The sequence below is a fragment of the Mytilus trossulus genome, chromosome 7 (assembly GCF_036588685.1).
Source record: "Mytilus trossulus isolate FHL-02 chromosome 7, PNRI_Mtr1.1.1.hap1, whole genome shotgun sequence".
Classification (NCBI taxonomy): domain Eukaryota; kingdom Metazoa; phylum Mollusca; class Bivalvia; order Mytilida; family Mytilidae; genus Mytilus; species Mytilus trossulus.
The window spans coordinates 44,209,541-44,226,554 of NC_086379.1; the positions used below are offsets into that span (position 1 = coordinate 44,209,541).

Genomic DNA, 17,014 nt, shown 5'->3' on the forward strand with positions numbered 1-17,014 from the left:
GAAGGTGTCAATGCAAAATTTTTATATAGCCTTCCAAGACATCACAATTATTTGGACTATTCATTGGAACAGTGAAAGGCCAAATCAATTATGTAGTTGAAAAGCATCGGAAACATTAAGATCTTACAAGGGAGAACTAAAACCCAGATTTATGTAAACAAAATTAAACAAAAACTTTTAAAGTTTTAAAAGAGTATATATACATGTCATATTTATTTGATGATCAGTGCACACACATATTCGTTTTCTAGAAAGATACATATAGTTACTGTCCAACAAGCATTGACTAGTGACACCAGTTTATGAGTTGTGAGAAAATACAAACTTTAAACTGGAAGAATAGTTGAACCCAGACACAAATTATCTGACATATAATTGCTCCATAGCATATAAATAAACCAAATGAAACAGCTTTTACTTTAATAATAAAAGATACATTTTGAAGATGGAGGAGCATGATCATCTCGTTTTGATATAATGACATTATCATGATTATAACATGCCAAAATTCAATAACTTGTTGATGAAAAAAAACAATGCATGAAGGAGTTTGTTGGTTAAAACACACATTTGATATTGGCTTGAGGGGTGGATTGGAATTAATAATGCAATTGAAAAAATCTATTTCACTCATGCGATTACATAAAAAATAGTGGGTAAAAAACCCAATTTGTGAATTCTTAATATCTGGAGTTGTGTGGCAATGTATAGTTGTTAATGTTTGTGTCATTTTGGTCTTTTGTGGATAGTTGTCTCATTGGCAATCATACCACATCTTCTTTTTTTTATTGTTTTTCAGATGTAGTGATCATGTGTCTCAGACACTTCTTTAACATGCATGTAGAATTAAAATTTAAACTTTTGACTGATTATACACCTTATCTTTTGTAGGTTTTTGCAGCAGAAAGATAGTCATGATAAATGATAGTGTCCTCATCAACTAAATTCTAAAAAGAGAAAATTAAATCTGCATGGGTATACTACAATGTATATATTGAAAATATATATAAAAACAGTGGTTAACAATGCTAAATACCACAATAAAAAAAAACAGAAGTTATTAAAAGTTTGACCTGTTTGAAGAGAAATTTTGTGATTACATGTAACTGGTCAAAGTGAAAGGAAAAATGTGACTTAAAATTAACATCATAAACATGCTTGTGGTAAAATGATTTGATTATCAAAAAAAAAAAGGAGAAATGTTTTTTCCATAACGTTTAAAATTGGAGCAGTGTTATCTTTTGATTACTATCAATTTTACTGGAATTTGTCAGAAGAAAAGGAAGATGACATAATTGATAGCAAGAAAGCAAAATGGAGGATACTGTTATAAAAACAGAGGCATTTGTTGATGAAAATGAAAAAAATACGCCAAACATTAACAATGATGTTTTAAGTGACAACATACAGTCACAGTCAAACATATTGAGCAAAATGTTGAGTAACAACAAGTCTTGTGAAGCTGGAAATTTGACAACAAATATGTGTGACATTGTTGTAAAAAAGGAGCCAATAGTTGAAGGAAATGAAAAGGTTGAAGTAAAAAGTGAAAAAGAAGAGACCAATACTGATTTTAATTCCCAATTTGAAATATTAGGGTCAGTTATCACATTTAAAGATGAAGATACAATGGAAGTTCCTCAGTTTCTTGATAATGAAAATATTTGTCAATCAAAATTGTTGCCAGCACAGATCCCTCCATCTATAGAAAAAGGGGCAATGGTTGTGTCACCAATGCAAACCAAACTAATGTACAAAAAAATGAATGAGAAAGTTGTGTGTCCCTCAAATTTATCTTCAGAACAGACGCCTCCATCTGTGGAAAAAGGGGCATTGGTTGTGCATCCAACAAATAAGACCAAAATCATTTATGAAAATCTTAGAAAACTTTTAAGTACAAGGCAATTCGCTAAAGATGTACCTCTTCCTGCAAATATTTCAGAGAATACACTCAACAGTAATGCTATAAATAGCCAACCAAAAGATACTAACAGTAATGCTGGGCAAGATTTTGTAAAATCCCATTCTATAAAGGTTATTGGTGCTGTTTCCAATAAATCACTCAGTACCTTGACAGACCAGACAGTACAACCTCATATATTAAAACCTCAACCACATGTAGTTAAACGGGTTATCAGATATATACGAAAACCTGACTCCAATGTCAACGATGACAAAATGGATAAAATTGATTATAATGACAGTTGTCATCATGGTCAGTCGGACAAAGTGGTTTCTTCAGTAACTACGGCACCTCAGAACTTACAAAACTTGCAAGTAAATTTCAATGATTGTAACCAATCTTCAGATAGTTTTTCTTGTGAAAAAAATAAAAATGATAGAACAAGGGATATTCCATTGACAGTCAACATAGTGCATGCAGTGAACAACTTTCAAACAAAATTCAATGGTAAATGGGTGAAAAAGAATGAACCTTTCAGAGGTGGAGTGTTGGGAAATCTGAGAAAAAAGGGTAAGTGTACAAAATGTAATACATTTTATAAATCCGATTTACAAATTAAATTGACACTATGAAATTCGCACAAAAAAGGACATACATATAGGGACTGATTTTCCAGCAATGGCACTGGCATAGATAATGGTTAAGTTTATGCTAAAGCTAGTTTGATAAAAACTACTTTTGATAGACATGATAGATCCCTACCTAGAAAAAGGTGCCTTCTCAATCATTTTTGTCAAATTCTTTTATCGGTCAGATGTAAAAAAAAAATCAAGGGGGCATGAAGACTAAAAAAAATCTGACTTTTCAATTTCTCCTTGCTGAATAAGCAAAATTCCTACCTATCAGGGCCAAATACAGTCATTTTTAAAAGGAGGGACCCAACCAGGACAAAAGGGGGGTTCCAACTATATGTTCCAATTCAAATGCATTTATCATCTAAAAAATGGGGGGTTCCAACCCCAGGAACCATCCCCCGGATCCGCCACTGCCTATCTACCATCTGTCTCTAGGTAGGTAGGGTTTTGGGCAAACAAATATATTTTTGAGTGTGGTCCAATGGTATTTTAATTGAAAATCGCATTACTTTGATATATATCAGTACATACATGTATCACTTGATGACTATTTCGTGGGTCTGTCTCCCTATAGCTATGGCATGGTCCAGGAATTAACTTTTTCAATGTTTATAAGTTTTCTGCTTTAAAAGTTAGTTTGATATGATCTACTTGTGCTACAGTACATGTAGAATGATGATGTTTCGTATGAAGTGAAAACTACATGTACATTTTTTTGTACATGATGTATGCTGAGGCCCTGACCCATAGGACATGGTTTTGTGACTGAACTAATTAGCAATTTTCAATGTTTTAACTTGAAAGTTTTCTGCTTTAAAATAGCAATGTTTAGTTAATATAAACTAGAAGCTCTAAAAATGCTAAAGAGCCTGTGTCACTCACTTGGTCTATGTCATGTATACATGCATATTAAACAAAGGACACAGATCATGCAGAGATGGATTAATGACAAAATTGTGTTTTGGTGTAGTGATGTGTTTGAAGTTCTTACTTTACTGAACGTTCTTGCTACTTACATGACTTACAATTATATCTACAATGAACTTTGCCCATTAGTAACAGAGGAAATTATTTGGTAAAAATTTACAAAAATCTACCAAATTAATGAAAATTGTTGAAAATTGACTCTAAGGGGCAAAAACTCCTTAAGAGTTCAACTGATCATTTTGGTCACTTTAACACATGGTTAACTTATTTGTAGATCTTACTTTGCTGACCATTATTGCTGTTTACAGTTTATTGCTATCTATAATATATATATAGTATTCAAGATAATAACCAAAACTGGCAAAATTTCTTTAAAAATTTCCAATTGGGGGGCAGCAACCCAACAACCGGTTGTCCAATTCATCTGAAAATTTCAGGGCAGATAGATCTTGACCTGATAAACAATTTAACCCCATGTCAGATTTGCTCTTAATGCTTTGGTATCAGAGTTATAATTTAAATCTACATTTCACCCCTATGTTCTATTTTTAGCCATGGCGGCCATCTTGGTTGGTTGACTGACTGGGTCACTGTACATATTTACAAAACTAGATATCCCAAATGATGATTGTGGCCAAGTTTGGTTAAATATGGCCAAGTAGTTTCATAGGACAAAATGTAGGAGATAACACAAATTTCTGAAAAATTAATCAAAAATGACTACAAAGGGCAATAACTCCTTAAGTAGTTAACTGACCATTTTGGTCATGTCGACTTATGCTTAGATCTTACTTTGCTGAATATTATGCCTGTTTACAGTTTAAATCTAATAGACTATCTATAACACATATGTGTCATTTTGGTCTTTTGTGGATACCGGGTAGTTGTCTCATTGACAATCATACTGTTACCTCATCTTCTTTTTATATATAATAGCATTCAAGATATTCACCTATGAATACATTTGTATATGCAAGTTTCCCTCATTCAACAAAAATTGATAACTGAAAATGAATGAATTCACAGTGGTCATGGTAGTCAGTTTACAGATCTACATGGTTAACTTTATGTAATGAAACTGCTGGTGTGGATATTTGTGATGTATCATAATATATAATGTCTTTTTTTCTAGTGCTTCCAAAGTACACTTCTAGTTTAATTACTGTAATGCTACCAAATGATGCCATAGAGACTGGATATGACTGTAAAGAGTGTAACAAGTTACTAGTTGCTTACAATTATCAAAGGTTGGTTTCATTAAATTACAATTTGTCAGAGCTCAAATAAAAACAAAAAAAATGTTTTCGGACTCAAATAATGTATGTCATGTATGTTGTCCATCATGTAATAAATTGATTACAACATTGTTTTAGAACTTTCTTAGTCAGAAATAGGATACACTTGTTTAGTCAGTAGTGGTTTCCTGAACCAAGTGAAAACACTTTTTGTTTTTTTGAAGTCGAAAAAGCAAGACACAGATATCCTACATTCGGTCTGCAGTGGTGGCAGTGGCTGTACCACAAATATTCACTAGGTGGTTAAAGTTTTTGAAATTTTGATAAATTTCTTAAACTATACTGGATTTCTTCCCAACTGGGACATAAGAAAGTATCCCAAATTTAATTTTGTAAAAATAAGATTCCATTTAGTATTTTACTTAAAAATTTATGGACTTCACCATGTTCTCTCTGTGGTTAAAATTTTTAAATTTTAATAATTTTTATACAACCGCAAAAATTATATTTGGTCGTATATTGGTATCACGTTGGCGACGTCTTTGTTGTTGTCCAAATACTTTTTCTCACTATAACTTTAGTTTAATTAAATAGAAATCTATGAAATTTAAACACAAGGTTTATGACCATAAAAGAAAGGTTTGGATTGATTTTGTAAGTTTTGGTCCCATCAGTTTAGGAATTAGGGGCCAAAAAGGGCCCAAATAAGCATTTTCTTGGTTTTTCGCACCATTACTTAAGTTTCAGTAAATAGAAATCTATGAAATTTTGACACAAGGTTTATGACCATAAAAGGCAGGTTGGAATTGATTTTTTTTGGTTTTAACTGTTTAGGAATAAAGGTCAAAAAAGGGCCCAAATAAACATTAATCTTGGTTTTTGCACAATAACTTTAGTATTAGTGAATAGAAATCTATGAAATTTAAAAACCAGGCTAATGACCATAAAAGGAAGATTGGGATTGATTTTGGGAGTTTTGGTCCCATCAGTTTGGGAATAAGGGACCCAAAGGGTCCAAAACTAGACTTTGTTTGATTTCATAAAAAATTGAATAATTGGGGTTCTTTGATATGCAGAATCTTACTGTGTATGTAGATTCTTAATTTTTGGTCCTGTTTCCAAATTGGTCTACATAGATGTCCAAAGGGTCCAAAATTTAGCTTAGTTTGATTTTAACAAAAATTGAATCCTTGAGGTTCTTTGATATGCTGAATCTAAAAATGTACCTAGATTTTTATACGACCGCAAATTTTGAAAAAATTTTCGTCGTATATTGCTATCACGTTGGCGTCGTCGTCGTCGTCGTCGTCGTCGTCCGAATACTTTTAGTTTTCGCACTCTAACTTTAGTAAAAGTGAATAGAAATCTATGAAATTTTAACACAAGGTTTATGACCATAAAAGGAAGGCTGGTATTGATTTTGGGAGTTTTGGTCCCAACATTTTAGGAATTAGGGGCCAAAAAGGGCCCAAATAAGCATTTTCTTGGTTTTCGCACTATAACTTTAGTTTAAGTTAATAGAAATCTATGAAATTTTGACACAAGGTTTATGACCACAAAAGAAAGGTTGGGATTGATTTTGGGAGTTTTGGTATCAACAGTTTAGGAATTAGGGGCCAAAAAAGGGCCCAAATAAGCATTATTCTTGGTTTTCACACAATAACTTTAGTTAAAGTAAATAGAAATCAATGAAATTTAAACACAATGTTTATGACCACAAAAGGAAGGTTGGTATTGATTTTGGGAGTTTCGGTCCCAACAGTTTAGGAATTAGGGGCCAAAAAGGGACCCAAATAAGCATTTTTCTTGGTTTTCGCACCATAGCGTTAGTATAAGTAAGTAGAAATCTATGAAATTTAAACACAAGGTTTATGACTATAAAAAGGAAGGTTGGTATTGATTTTGGGAGTTTTGGTCCCAACAGTTAAAAAAGGGCCCAAAGGGTCCAAAAATTAAACTTTGTTTGATTTCATCAAAATTGAATAATTGGGGTTCTTAAATATGCCGAATCTAACTGTGTATGTAGATTCTTAATTTTTGGTCCCGTTTTCAAATTGGTCTACATTAAGGTCCAAAGGGTCCAAAATTAAACTTAGTTTGATTTTAACAAAAATTGAAACCTTGGGGTTCTTTGATATGCTGAATCTAAAAATGTACTTAGATTTTTGATTATTGGCCCAGTTTTCAAGTTGGCCCAAATCGAGGTCCAAAATTAAACATTGTTTGATTTCATCAAAAATTGAATAATTGGGGTTCTTTGATATGCCAAATCTAACTGTGTATGTAGATTCTTAATTTTTGGTCCAGTTTTAAAATTGGTCTAAATTAAAGTGCAAAGGGTCCAAAATTAAACTAAGTTTGATTTTAACAAAAATTAAATTCTTGGGCCTCTTTGATATGCTGAATCTAAACATGTACTTAGATTTTTGATTATGGGCCCAGTTTTCAAGTTGGTCCAAATCAGGATCTAAAATTATTATATTAAGTATTGTGCAATAGCAAGTCTTTTCAATTGCACAGTATTGTGCAATGGCAAGAAATATCTAATTTCACAATATTGTGAAATAGCAAATTTTTTTTAATTAAGAGTTATCTTTCTTTGTCCAGTATAGTAAGCAAGAAATATCTGCAAGATTTTTTTTTAATTGGAGTTATCTTTCTTTGTCCAGAATCAACTTAAATCTTTGTTATATACAATATACAATGTATATTCACTTTTTACTACCAACTGATAAATTTAAATAATCTTTACCATTCATTGATAACAAGCAGTTTTTTTACATCTTAATATTTTATGATGTATTTAAATGAGTAGTAATTGTTGCAAACTCCATTAGAATATTTTAATTGAAATTAGTTTTGGAATAAGGGAAAGGGGGATGTGATTTAAAAATTGGGTCCAATTTTTCTCATTTGAAATTTCATAAATAAAAAGAAAATTTCTTCAAACATTTTTTTGAGAGGATTAATATTCAACAGCATAGTGAATTGCTCTAAGAGAAAACAAAAATTTTAAGTTCATTTGAATACATTCATTCTGTGTCAGAAACCTATGCTGTGTCAACTTTTTAATCACAATCCAAATTTAGAGCGGAATCCAGCCTGAATGTTGTGTCCATACTTGCCCCAACCGTTCAGGGTTCAACCTCTGCGGTCGTATAAAGCTACGCCCTGCAGAGCATCTGGTTTATTATTGACCCAGTTTTCAAGTTGGTCCAAAATTAAACTTTTTTTGTTTGATTTCATCAAAAATTGAATAATTGGGGTTCTTTGATATGCCAAATCTTAAACTGTGTATGTAGATTCTTAATTATTGGTCCCGTTTTCAAATTGGTCTACATTAAGGCCCAAAGGGTGCAAAATTAAATTAAGTTTGATTTTAACAAAAATTAAATTGTTGGGTTCTTTGATATGCTGAATCTAAACATTTACTCAGATTTTTGATTATGAGCCCAGTTTTCAAGTTAGTCCAAATCAGGATTCAAAATTATTATATTAAGTATTGTGCAATAGCAAGAAATTTTCAATTGCACAGTAATCAGCAATAGCAAGAAATCTTCAATTGTACAGGATTGTGCAATAGCAAGAAATTTTCAATTGCACAGTATTGTTTAATAGTGCTCAAGAAATCTTCAATTCCACAGTATAGTCCAATAGCAAGTATTTTCAATTGCACAGTATTGCGCAATAGCAAGAAATTTTCAATTGGAGTTATCTTTCTTTGTCCAGAATAGTAGTTGAATCAACTTAAATCATTGTTTTATACAATATACAATGTATTTTCACTTTTTCTACCAAATGATAAATTAAAACAATCTTTACCATTCAGTGATAACAAGCACTTTTTTTACATTTTAATATTTTATGATGTATTTAAATGAGCAGTTATTGTTGCAAACTCCATTATAAATTTGAATTGAGATCAGTTTTGGAATAAGGGAAAGGGGGATGTGAAAAAAAAAATTGGGGTGGGGTAATTTTTTCTCAATTCATATTTCATAAATTAAATAAAAAGAAAATTTCTTCAAACATATTTTTGAGAGGATTAATATTCAATAGCATCATGAGCATAGTGAATTGCTCAAAGGCCAAAAAAAAAATTAAAGTTCATTAGACCACATTCATTCTGTGTCACAAATCTATGCTGTCTCAACAGTTTAATCACAATCCAAATTAAGAGCTGAATCCAGCTTGAATGTTGTGTCCATACTTGCTTCAACTGTTCAGGGTTCAACCTCTGCAGTCGTATAAAGCTTAGCCCTGGGGAGCATCTGGTTTTATAATATTTTGGATTTGTACCAAACAGAAAACTCGACATAGGGATAGTGATTTGGAGGGGATGGTGTTAGCTTATTTCTTAAAAGCTTTATATTTTAGAAGGTGGAAGACCTAGATGCCTCATACTTTGTATATGGATATCTCATGTTACGAAGTTTTCGTCAGTCACATGTCCAATTTCTTTGACCTCATTTTCATGGTTCAGTGACTACTTGAAAAAAAAGTTCAGATTTTTGTAATGGTAAATTCTCTCTTGTTATAATTAATAGGACAACTATATTTGGTATGTGCATACCTTGCAGGTCCTCTATACAGTAAGTTACATGTCTTTTATAAAAAAAAACTTTGATGTTTTGTATGTTTTAAGCATAGACTTCTCATGATCATGTATTGTAGGTTGCCAATGTATCAGTGTAGAGAATGTTTTTTTAGTAGTATATGTAAAGATGCATTCATGTCGCATTTCAAGAGTTCTATATTCCATCAAATAACATCAAATGTTAAAAAGAAACCAGGAAAAACAAGAATAAACATGATAAATGAAAAAAAACTGGACTTCATATTGGGATGCAGATGTGAATTGTTTCTTACTAACAGTTCAACGGAAATGGGTATGTTATATATGATACTCTATCAATAGATATTTATGCTCATAAAAAAAATTAGTATACTGGAAATCAACTTATTTTTGCATTTAGTCTTTTCTAGTCAACCTTGCACATATTTAATTTCACGATTTTTTTAAGTAACTTGATGTAGATACATATAGATTAGAAAAGATAAAAAAAAAAATATGATTTTCAGGACAATTTATATTCTGCTTACTGGAAATTTTCTACTCGCTAAAATCATGAAAATAAATCTTTCACAAAAATAAGTTGGTTTACAATATGTGTCATTGTTGATGGTTTCTTTTTGTTTTTGTCTAGCCTTCGACTTTAGTCGAAAAAGCGAGACTAAGCGATCCTACATTCCGTCGTCGTCGGTGTCGGCGGCGGCGTCAACAAATATTCACTCTGGGGTTTATCTTGGGTTTATACCAAACTTGGACAGAAGCTTGTTTATGATCATAAGATAGTATCCAGAAGTAAATTTTGTAAAAATATAAATCCATTTTTTCTGTATTTTACTTTTAAGGCCGTTTTTATTTAATAAGTTGGTTTACGGACATCAGCCCAAAAAACTTCGGGTAGGAGGAGGGGAAAAAAATAAATTTAAACTAGATCTTTCCAGTTTTTGTTTTTTTACTTGGTTTACGGATATCAGCCACAAAAAAATAGGGTAGGAGGAAAAAATAAAAATAATTTAAACTTGATTGAAAAGACTTATTTATAGTTCTGTAAAACTTGAAAAGCCTTTTGATAATACCTTTTATTCAGCATCTTTTGTAGGTTTAGTGGAATTAATAAATGCGACAACAAAAACACATCACATAGAACAAGTCAATATTAAAAGACAAAGGCAAATCTAAGAGTATATTGCATGTCAACACCTTTAAGAACAGAGCATATCAGACAGTATTTAAAAGTATGAACAGAAATTTCCTGTCAGGAGCCTGTAATTCAGTGGTTTAATATTGTTTGTTGGTGTGTTACATATTTGTTAATTTTAGTACATTTTTTTTAACATTAATTAGGCTGTTTGTTTTCTCACGTAAATTGTTTTACATTTGTCATTTTGAGGCCTTTTATAGCTGACTATGCGGTATTGGCTTTGCTCATTGAAGAAGGCTGTACAGTGATCTATAGTTATTAATTTCTGTGTCATTTGGTCTCTTTATGAAAAATCATCTCATTGGCAAACACACCACATCTTTTTTATATGTATGAACCGTATAAACATACATCTGACAGACAAAGATTTGTATAATAATTGAAATATGCAATTGATGAAAGCAGTATACATGTTTTTAATGATTAAAAACAAATGTAAATTGTTATTTTTTTCTTTTTTGCCCGACTTTGAGGGCATTTCTGGTATTTGGAATGTTTCCTTGGTCCAAACATGATTGGCATATGGGACGAACAATTCCATACTGGGTCCTCAGTTGTCTAATCAGATCATTTATTACCACCTCCATGTCTCCACAGAAAAAACATATGTCGGTGAATTTTTCTCGAACAGCTGCAAATAAATATTCAAAAATATAGATACGATTTTTACAAGGTATTGAGAGAAAAAAGTATTAAATGTATCAAAATAGGAAAGTGAAAGGAAATGGGGAATGATTTAAAGAGGCAACAACCCATCCAGCTTGTAAAAATACAGCACAGGACAATGCAACAGTCTTCAATGAACATGGACATATGTACAAACCCATATACTGGGAAAATTGGTTAGCAAAGGATTTGTAAAAGCATGAATATGCATCCAACAAAATTAAACTCCTGTTTCATATCAAAATATAAAGTGTCTGTGATTTATTTTTGCTGAGAAAAAATTGACAAAAATTGTTTCCCTGTCCTCCTGTGCTTTTATACTGAGTTTCATGTGAAAAACTATGTCTGTCATAAAAAAATTCTCTATAAAACAAACCTGCATAATATGTCACTTCAATGGGTGACGAACATGAAACACTCTCTAACTATAACTTCCTTTGTATATTGGTGATCAGGTGGGTACAAGGCATTCCCGCAGATGTAGACTAGCTCTTCCTGGACACGCTCAAAAGCTGTCCACATCTGCCGGGAAAATCTCTGGCTACAGTAGACACATCTTCTCTTCCCACATTCAGAGCATATAATGAATGCTCTTACTCTGCCTGGAAAAGATCAAAATGTAAAATATGTTATATGAATATGATATTTAAAATATAAAATATTCAATAACTGTTTTGTAAGTCATGTAATTTAATAATGTTAATTGGCCCTGCTCTGGTCATATTGATGATTGGTCACGTCTAGTTTTGGGGCTTTTAGAGATCATTACTTGGTGCGGACCTCTACCCAGATGAAGATTGTATGGGACCTCTATTTTAAATTTTTTATTTTGGTAATGGCGGGTTGCATTTTTGTAGTTTCACCATATCCATTTTTTCCGGTCATACAGTGACAATGTTTATATAAAAGACTGCAGATAAATGGAAAAATGGAATAAAATGTAATGTTTATATAAGTTCATGCTATTCATGATCATACTTACCAGCTACAAGAACTCTTGCGTTCTCCTTGTCAATATTCTTGGTAACTTTTTGTGTTTCTAGTCCTGGGCGGTTGTTGTCTGAGGTCTGCCTTTTACCATACAAATCAGAAAATGGAAGATAGTTATTGTTTTCTAGCGTTGGATCAGGTAACCAGTCTACAGACCCATATTCTTCATCTTGAAGTCTCCAACCATTTATGCTGCAGTACCAACATGGCGATTTGCATTTTTTCACCTATAAATTAAACACATAAAAATATTGCAAGTTGATCATGTTTTTTTTAGAATATCTTACTTTTATAATAGCAAACACATACTTAGAAAATGTTCCACTGACACATCTATAAAGAGGAGATACAGTACATGTAATCTGCAAAATTTTAAAGTGACTTCAGTAGAACCTGCAGAATTTAGTATAGTATACAAACTGACAGACATGATGAGTGCAACCACCCTTGACCTGTTTTTAAGAGATATTATAGTATGGACATGCAAAACAAGGGAACAGTAAGTGCTATGACTGAAAAAGGTAATCCACCACCAGCATTCATTTGAAAAATACACTATTAAAGTATTTAAATAAGTAGTAGATGTGGGACAGTCCTGAAATCGGTAAGCAATGTATGGGACCTCTATTTATAATAAACTGAAGTTGCATTTTAACCAAATTCTTTGAAGCTGTTATTTGTAGTTGCTGAGAAAATATTTGTTTTGTACAGAACGGAAGGACAAAAGTAAACATTTGAAGTGGAGGAATAATTTACCTGAAATGTGTAGTGTCTCTCTCTGACATGGTGCTCATAGAAGTCTTTCAGCTTGTCATATTTCTGGATGTCCTTCTTGTTCTTCAAAGCTTTAAAGACCTTTTCATCTTCGGCATGATTTTCCTCTTTAAAAATGTCTAAAATGTCTGTTAAACTAGCAATTTCATCATCTGTTGCAGCATCATGGACTACAACACTCTCACCATGTAACTTCAGTTGTGAGAATCTTTGTTTCAACTTCGCCAGCACTGGCTCTAGGGATTCTTTTAGGGCATTTTTTACAGCAGGTTCTCTCTCTGATTTTTCTCTAATTTTCTTAAGAGAACCAAGTGACTTTACTCTCAGTTCAATAGCATCTGACATTTTCTCCCGCTGCAGACTACAATGTTGCAAGGCCATGTTTAAAATACTCATACATCTCTCTGCCGGGTTGTTATAACTTTGGCATGGTGCTGTTCTCACTGCAACCAGTAGATCTAGGTCAAAAGCTATAAAGAGGGCAATACAAGCTATTTGGACACTGAAATAGGTGCATCTATGGTCTGGCCCTCCATCTGTGTACATAAATAAAATTGGGTTTGTCAAATTTATTCCATCATCAGATGCAACAGATCGCAATATTGAGACAGATTCGCTTGAATGACGCATAGCTGTGGAAGGTTCAAAAACCTTGTCTTTTACAGTCACATGTAATCTCCCACTATAGAAACTGTCAGAGGAATGTTCAGGTATGTCCACATGAAATAAGACTGAAGGTATAGCCCCATGAACATGAAAGTCGTGGTCCAAAGCAACAAGACGAACTCCAGCTGGTACTAAAGCCTGATGATTAGGTCGTACACCAGATGATACAGGGTTTCCTGGTTCCCCCATGGGGACAACAGCCTTGTCATCTAGGCAAATAAAGTCAGATTTGTCTCTTAAAAGAACAGCCATCTCTTTCATCAATCCAAACTGTTTAAAAGCAAAGTCAGAGTCTGGGTGTTTAGTACGTAGTAACCTTTGCTGAACAGAGTATTTGACATCAAACCTTCCTGTGTAACACATAGCGGTTCTTGTGTAAGAGTTCATTGGCCAAAAATTCAGCCTGACCCAAGAAACTGACGGACATCTAGAACCAGGTTCCAGTCTTTGACGAACCAAACTTATAAGATTTTCAATGGACGCTGCAAAAGGCATGTACATATGTTGAGTATGACGTCTCTCATGTACTACTGTCACTTCTTCTAAATATTTTTTCAGTTCATCCCAAAAGGGGTTGAGGTTCTCATCAGCAAGGCGACCATTTTGATGTCTTAGATCATAAAAGAGACCAGGTTCGTCTGCGTTAAGAAGAAACTGTACTACTCGATCATCCACTTGACTTTGCTTTGTGCTTTCAGCGGCTGATGCATCTTGTGTGAGGAAACGATATACATCTCTGAATATAGCAGGTTTAACCAATGTATGAGCATTTGCATATCTGTCTATGAATTCTCGTCTCATTGCACGCGTCGAAAATACAGGCAAATCTTGTCTAATGATGTCAATAGCTTCAAGATCTCGTTCACCATGACTCTTTATATCTAATTTCCAAACAAAAGTAAAATTACCAAAGTAGTTACCATGGTGGTGTGTATACACTTTACAAGGGAATGGTAATTTTAAGTGCTTCAGCCAATTTCTCCTGTCAAGCCGGTCTCTCGGTTCAAAATCATTTAGAAACACTGGTACATACATATCTACTAGATCTAGAGCTAACTTCAAATCTGCATATTCTTCTTTTAAGTCATTTGGGTCTCCTTCATCTACATGTATTGTCCAACTATCTGTTAATGATCGAACTGGCTTTTCTGAAGCATGTACCTTGGCTGTTCTATTCCTCTGTTCCTTTAAAAATGAGGCATATTTACTGAATCCTTCTATCAACTCCTCAATTTCACGTTTGAAATCTTTAAATTTCTCATTCCTAAACCAAGGCATTGCCACCATATCAACCATGTGGGCAATGTGAACTTGAAGATCTTCTAGCATAATCTGAAAAATATGAATTTGAAATACTTCATTGACTCCAGCTCACCCAACTGGGCAAAGGTGAAAAAAATGGAACATCGAAAATGTGGAAAATTTCAAAATACCCAAAACTTTTTAAAACTTGGTGAAAATATTAAGAGACATATATATACTTAGACTGAAATTTTCAAAATGGCCAACATTGCCATGGAAATAACAAAATTGGGAAAATGTTCAAAACGCACAATAAAATTACAGCTTTTTGAAACAGCTCCTACTTTTTTTATAGTTTGAAGGTTCTTTGACTTTGGAAATTTGAAAATATTAAACTGCTGTTACTCTGGCAACGGCCAGATCTCCTGGCAATGGGAGAATGGGTGGCATCTGCTATGGCTCGCAATGGCAAGTCTAGATTATCATTGTTCTTCTTATAACTTTGATAATTTTTTGGTTGTATGTTTGTATGTTTATTTTTGACATTCGCTGGGAGGATTGTGCTTACACCTAAAAAGGGAAATGGACTGATGGAATGACAGAAAGAGTATTCTAATATACCAAGTAATAGTGCGGGTATAATAGTATAGTAGTATATTATAATTGTACCATAGGTTCCTTCTTCTTGTGGATTTTCCAATCATTAAATCCACTGCAGTCGCTGAACATCTTTGGAATTGTTATTCCCCTGTTTAGAAATTTCTGCAAGTGTGGGTCAATGTACCATAGTCCACTAGTAAGAGTCTTTACTATAGAGTTCCCTGTAGTCTCTACTTGTATCGGTGTAAAACCTACACCTTTGCCACGTAAACAGACTAACAAATGGTTATAAAGTCTGTCCTTGGCATTAATGATAGCCCTGAAAATACATTATATTTTATATAGTTTTAAGCGCAAATATGTTTGCTACATGGACATCAGCAGTATGTCCCAAATTTTTAATCAAAACAGTCGTCTTGTGTGCACATCTACATATCATAACAAAAAAGCATACCAAATATTCATAAAGCTTTCTGTCTAGTAGTTCCAAAGGATTGACTTCACTGCCCAGAAATCATATTAAATTATAAAAAGCAGGCAGACATTTGTACATTTTTCCTGTCATTTTGTCATGAAGTACAAAATATATATTTGAAAATTATTATTCCTGCTTCTAAGGAGAACAAATAAGATGGAATTGGTAAGAAAAGCATATTTTTATAGTTTCTATTATACATGTAAATATTATAGAAAGAAAATATGTTCAAGAATAAATTCACTCATAGTACTAAGCATGCCATTAAATTAGTAAATGGTGTATAAAAAGCAGTCTGAAATGAATTATTGCTGTGTTAATATTAAGCATTCCTGCCACCAAATTAGAACATATTATATGAGGTTAAATTTGAATACATATATGTCAGAGAGTATATACAGAGTATATATAAAGTACAGTTCTTCAAAAACTGTATATCAGGTTGTTTTTATTTCAATTTGGAATCGAAATTGGCAGTTTAATTATTTTCTCCAACTCTGTGGCCTTTTACACACAGCTCAGCCAGAAGGTTTAAACTATTTAATCCATATTTAAAGCGGTAGTTACATTTTCTAGAGCATTTTCAAATACTTCTCAGGCAATGACTGGCTGGTTGAAATTTGTTGATGACATGGCGATGTTTTTTTAAAGATGTCAACAAAACTGCAAATTTGACACTATGGAGAAAATAAAATCCTGGGAGAAACATGATTATCCTTCAATTCTCTTCTGATTAAGATGTTTAATCCAAAAAATGATGAAAGGATGGCATAGAGTATTTTTTCACGGTATACATTTTGTACTAGCTTCCGTAAATATAGAGTGAAAGTGTTAAACATACAAACAAATCCTGATATACAGTATTGAAATGGGTTTAGTAGGTATTTAATACAGTTCAAAGATCCACAAAAATAATTGTTATGATAAAACATTGGCAGGTGCATATATACTAGTCTATAAAGAGTGCAGTTTTGACATCAACATACTTACCAATGGCAATTGACTATATTACTATATCAATCCTATCGCAAACTGAAAAAACATTTTATAATAATTGATTGATTTCTATATTAAAAATTATAATTTGATTTTAATAGAAAGCTGTCAGAAAAAGCAACTTAATTTCTACA

At 32.7% G+C, this 17,014-nt stretch overlaps 1 protein-coding gene across 4 annotated transcripts in view; it reads left to right on the forward strand.

Annotated features, from left to right (window-relative positions):
- The first annotated feature begins 1,437 nt into the window (after positions 1 to 1,437).
- Positions 1,438 to 17,014, forward strand: part of LOC134725135 (uncharacterized) — a 61,102-nt gene continuing 45,525 nt past the window's right edge. For all 4 annotated transcript variants that reach the window (XM_063588695.1, XM_063588694.1, XM_063588696.1 and 1 more), the window contains exons 1-3: positions 1,438 to 2,473; positions 4,598 to 4,712; positions 9,375 to 9,589. In XM_063588695.1, the coding sequence (XP_063444765.1) occupies positions 1,483 to 2,473; positions 4,598 to 4,712; positions 9,375 to 9,589 (1,321 nt within the window). In that variant the 5' untranslated portion in view covers positions 1,438 to 1,482. The remainder of the gene's footprint in view (positions 2,474 to 4,597; positions 4,713 to 9,374; positions 9,590 to 17,014) is intronic.